At 48.1% G+C, this 5,639-nt stretch overlaps 1 protein-coding gene across 1 annotated transcript; it reads left to right on the forward strand.

Moving 5' to 3' along the window:
• The first annotated feature begins 1,500 nt into the window (after positions 1 to 1,500).
• Positions 1,501 to 2,310, forward strand: LOC122425560 (40S ribosomal protein S6-like). The gene has a single exon (XM_043444040.1). The coding sequence runs from the start codon at positions 1,506 to 1,508 to the stop codon at positions 2,253 to 2,255; it is 750 nt and encodes a 249-aa protein (XP_043299975.1). The 5' UTR covers positions 1,501 to 1,505; the 3' UTR covers positions 2,256 to 2,310.
• The last annotated feature ends 3,329 nt before the right edge of the window (positions 2,311 to 5,639 follow it).

Consider the following 5,639-nt stretch of genomic DNA (forward strand, 5'->3'; position numbering starts at 1 on the left):
TTTAAATGTAGGTAAAATAAGCAGGACCACCCACCAGGTTCACTCCAAATTCCTCCCCTAACCATACGCAGCCCTTCAGTAAGAAATTTACCAACAACCTAGTATGTGTCTTAACCAGGTATCACCAGTTATGCAAAAGAGGTAGAAAACATGGCCCATGCCTTCCAGGTACTTTTCTCTGCAACTATCTAGAGCTTTAAACAGTCTCCGTAGGTTGTCAAGGGGCTTCCCAGGTGGCTCAGTGGTAAAGAACCTGCCTGCCAATACAGGAGATATAAGAGACCCAGGTTCAATCCCTGGGTCAGGAAGATCCCTTGGAGGAGGGCCTGGCAACCCACTCCAGTATTCCTGCCTGGAGCATCCTGAGGACGTGCTACAGTCCATCAGGTCACAAAGAATTGGACACAACTGAAGCGACCATGCATGCATACACATGTGTGTGTAATGAGAAATATAACTTACATACACATTTGTAAACAAAAAATACTCAACATAACCCTATCCCCTCTTCAGCGCTCCTGGGCTCAGGAGCAAAGCCCTGACAGACTCAGGGTTTACTGAGCTTTGTGGGGCATGACCACACTGAATAGCCTTAGGAAGCACAGATTTTGAGTACTTCCATATAATTTTGGAAGTACTTCTGCCTCCATTATTTACTGCAAACTGTTGGGTATCATTTCATTTTGCTTGTCTTCCTGCTTTTCACTGTTTCTATTTGGGGCTCTTCAAGAAAGCCTTGGCCACTGTTTTCCTCCAGCCTTTCTCTGCCTTTTTTCCTTTAGACCATGTCATCTACCGGATCCTCCCCAGGACCAGCATCATGGGCACCGGATGCGTGCAGTTCATAACAGATTTCACACTTGGCTCAATGTTCTGCTGTAGCTGTCCTGACACTCTTAGTAACTTTGTTTTTGAACTTGTGTGTTATAAGTAGCAACCTACGGGGTGATGGAGACGGGGCATGAGAGAGGAGATATGCTAAGTCTGTGTCCGCTGCTCTTTGCTCCCATTTACATGCAGTGTCAGCTGGACCCACTGCGCAGCTCCATGACACGCTCAACTGGTCCCCTCTCTGTGTCTGGCTGAACTCCCATGTATCGCGGGCCCGTGGGAATTCTGTGCTCACATGCCATGTCTGCACGGCTACAACAGCCCTGAGAGGCCACTCTTTCCATTCGAGCCAGAACTTGCTTCAAATACAGAAAGACAACAATGGCAATTCTAAGAAACACAAATGACCAAAGAACAAATCATATCCATTTTTTTTCCACGTTACATCTCTGTATTAGTCAACCAATTCTGCTGAAAACAATGACATACAAAGAAAAGGCAACCCAAATTCCTTTCTCTTTAAGTCCTTCCTTAAAGGACTTAAAGTTAAAGGACTTAAAGGACTGACAAGTTCAGTCGTGTCCAACTCTTTTGCAACACCACGGACTGTAGTTCACCAGGCTCCTCTGCCCATGGGGATTCTCCAGGCAAGAATACTGGCAAGGCACTTCAGAATGAAGCTGAACATCTCTTTCCCGGCCACTGGCTGCCAGAAGTTCATTGAAGTGGACGATGAACGAAAACTTCGTACCTTCTACGAGAAGCGTATGGCCACAGAAGTTGCTGCTGACGCTCTGGGTGAAGAATGGAAGGGTTATGTGGTCCGAATCAGTGGCGGGAATGATAAGCAGGGTTTCCCCATGAAGCAGGGTGTCTTGACCCATGGCCGAGTTCGCCTGCTACTGAGTAAGGGGCATTCCTGTTACAGACCAAGGAGGACTGGAGAGAGAAAGCGCAAATCTGTACGGGGTTGCATTGTGGATGCCAATCTGAGTGTTCTCAACTTGGTCATCGTGAAAAAAGGGGAGAAGGATATTCCTGGACTCACTGATACTACAGTGCCTCGTCGCCTGGGTCCCAAAAGAGCTAGCAGAATCCGCAAACTTTTCAATCTCTCTAAAGAAGATGACGTCCGCCAGTATGTTGTGCGAAAGCCCCTAAACAAAGAAGGTAAGAAACCTAGGACTAAAGCACCCAAGATGCAGCGTCTCGTGACTCCACGAGTTCTGCAACACAAACGCTGGCGTATTGCTCTGAAGAAACAGCATACTAAGAAAAACAAAGAAGAGGCTGCAGAATACGCTAAACTTTTGGCCAAGAGAATGAAGGAGGCCAAAGAAAAACGGCAGGAACAGATTGCCAAGAGACGGAGGCTGTCCTCTCTGAGAGCTTCTACTTCTAAGTCTGAGTCCAGTCAAAAATGAGATGTTCTAAGAGTAACAAATAAATAAGATCAGACATCAAAAAAAAAAAAAAAAAAGAATACTGGCAAGGGTTGCCATGTCCCCCTCCAGGGGATCTTCCCATCCTAGGGATCAAACCCAGGTCTGCATTGCAGGCAAATTCTTTACCATCTGAGCCACCAGGGAAGCCCAAAAATACTGGAGTATGTAGCCTATCCCTTCTCCAGGGGATCTTTCCAACCCAGGAATCGAACCAGGTTCTCCTGCATTGCAGGCAGATTCTCTACAAGCTGAACTACCAGGGAAGCCCCCAAATGCTTTTATATTTACGTTTAAAACCAGCTTTGTGTATTCACAATAGCCAAAAGGTGGAGATAACCCATGTGTCTAACCCACATTCACCCGTGGATAAGCAAGGAACCCAGAGATGTTAAACTCATAGAGACAGAGGGTAGAGCGGTGTTGCTAGGGTCTGGGAGGAGAGCAGTCAGGAGGTAGTATTCAGGGGTACAGAGTTTCAGCTTTGCAAGATGAAAGATGTTCACAGTGAATGGTGGTGTTGGCTGTGCAACACTGAATGTCCTGAAGGCCACTGAACTGTGCACTTAAGTGGTTAAAATGGTAAGTGCTACGTTATGTATATTTGATCCCAATTAAAAGATGATAAATGAGCAAATGACTAAAAACTGGCACAATATAAAGATGAATAGCAAAAGTCATACTAATCACTTAAATGTTTCTCTTATGATGACATGAAATAGCAAATTCAAAAATAAAAATGAATTGAGAGAGAGCACAGAAGAAAGGAAAAAGCTTTGCATTTTAGTACCTTTAACTGCATTTGCATTTTGCCCTGGGCCCTGCAGAGTAGGACCTGGTCCTGTCCTGAGCCTCCTATTGACAGTTCAGTTCCCATGCCCTGGTTCCTTCCTCTGCACCCATATTGGCCACTTGAGAGAAATATTGTCTCCTTTTCCCTCTTTTTCTCAAAATTATTTCTTTATTTGGTTGCGCTGGGTCTTAGTTGCAGCATGTGGGATCTAGTCCCCTGACCAGAGATGGAACCTGGGCCCCCTGCATCAGGAGCTCAGAATCTTAGCCACCAGACCACCAGGGACATTCCTCCTTTTCCCTCTTACTTCTCTTCTATTCTCATTCTCTCTCCCTCCTGCCCTTCCTTTTTTAACCAAGGGCAAGAGAGTTGCTATCACATCTCTCCACTTATTTCCCTTGACGTATTCACCTCCTTCCTCGTCCCCCTCATCCCTCACTGAGCCTGGCCCACAGCATCCTTGGTCTCTGTGCATAACCCACTCCCTCCACTTGCAACAACTCCCTTCCCCTTTTGCATCCTGAAGCCGAGGCCCTTTGTCCTGGAGCCCCCCAGATCGATGCTTCTGTCCTCCTGCCTCCTCCCAGCTTCCGTCACCCCTGTGAGATCCCATCCACTTGGAGTCAACCCTTGTTCTTCTCTGGACTCCCCTAGATTCAAACAGGGTCATCCAGAAACACTTTTCTCTAAAAAGAGCAGATGAGCAACCCAAATGTCCATCAGCAGATGAATGGATAAATACAATGTGGTCTGTACATACAATGGAATTATTATCCAGCTGTTAAGTGGAAGGAAATTCTGACCCATGCTGCAGCATGGATGAAGCCTGAAGGCCTTATGCAAAATGAAGTATGTCAGAGACAAAAGAACCAGTACGATATGATTCCGGCGATATAAGGTTCCTAGAGCAGGCAAGTTCATGCCAACAGAAAGTGGAATTGTGGTTGCCAGGGACTATGGAGAGGGAGAAATAAGGAGTTATTTTTTGGTTCCAGACATGGATGTGGCAAGTACATACAGCATGGATAAGGTACTTAATGCCACTGAATTGTACACTTTAAAATGGTTAAAATAGTAAAATTTATGTTACATATATTTTAACCACAATCCTAAAAGAAAGGACAGGTAGGAATGCTAATCTGTGGCCCTGTCTCTTTACCATCTCCTTTCTCCACCTAGAGGTATGTGTGTCCTGGAGAAAGGAAAGATGATTTATGCCCTCAGTTCAAGACTGGACAGGCAAAAAGACAGAGCAAATGAAGGCAAGGATGTGGCGTCGTTTATCAAGCTTATGGTGCCAGTTGAAGGGTTGTTTTCAGAGAATCACTTGAGGGCTCTCTGATGATGGCAGAATAGAGCTGGGGATTCAGGAGAGGAAATGACTCACCAGGTCCTCCCAGGTCGTGGGTGGCAAGGATGGCGCTGGAGCTGGGGCAGCCCGCCTCTAGTCCAGGGCTCTTTCCTCTCCACTGAAGCCTCCATGTGGTTGCAGCCACGAGGAGACGGAGTCTGAGTCAGCAACTACAATGAAACGAAACAGGGACTCTAAGGAAAGGAGACATAGAGGAGCCATGGGCTCAGCTTCCCAGGGTTAGACCAGAGGAGACTCGGGATGAACAGCTACGAAGCAAATAAGGCAAGGGGCCTGGAACAGGAACCCGGGATGGACGTAACAGTGCACCAGAGGCTACAGCAGCATCCCGGGCCATGCTTCTGTTGGGAGCACCACTGTCATTTGGCTCAGGACTGTTCCAGGCATAGTGGGACATCCAGCATCTCCGATCCCTGCCCTCTAAATTCCATAAGCGCCCCCTGGTCACTGTGGTTACACTATGCACCTGACACATTTTCAAATGCCATCAGGGGGTGGGCACCACTCCTAGATAACTTCTGTGGGTCTATGTTTTAGGGCATGCATGCAGGGCAGGGGGGCTTCATGGGCAAGCGACCAGAACAGTCAACCAGGGCCCTCCACTCAAAAGGGCCCTGCATGAGGGGTTTAGTGCTCCAAGCGTACCATCTTGAAATTCTTGATCTTTTCCCCCTTGAATCTGTGGGACAGTCCACAAACAACCAAGAATGTGCTGAGGACTTGGGGCTTCTGTTCTTGTGAAATCCCACCTCCTGCTGCCTCCCAGGGTGGGTTCTTCGCCACGCACCCCATGACCCTGGCATCTCAGGCTCCGCTCAGTTTCACCCTCCACACCCTCATCACTTGACCCCATCACATTGGTGGGGGAGGAAGAGGGGTCATGTTCTATATTGCCCTCCACTCCCCAGCCGAAACCAAGTCAAGCTCAAGGTTGAGCGCAGGCCCCTTGGCCTCTCCAGACAGGACAAGGCAGTGACCATCACTGCCCTGGGCTGGCCGTGTCGTGGCCCATCGCGGGGCGGCTCAGCAGGGGGCCCTCGCTCACCTTCAACGCCGGTACCCAGCTTCTCTTTGGCTGTTCTCTTTTAGGGTTTGCCCATCTACCTGTGGGTTGGGCAGGTGGAGGCCCATAGGAAGGCAGACTGATTCCCCACTCCCAGCTGGGACCCTGCATTTTACACTGAACCCACAAGTTATAGAA

This window comes from Cervus canadensis, chromosome 23, assembly GCF_019320065.1.
Source record: "Cervus canadensis isolate Bull #8, Minnesota chromosome 23, ASM1932006v1, whole genome shotgun sequence".
NCBI lineage: Eukaryota > Metazoa > Chordata > Mammalia > Artiodactyla > Cervidae > Cervus > Cervus canadensis.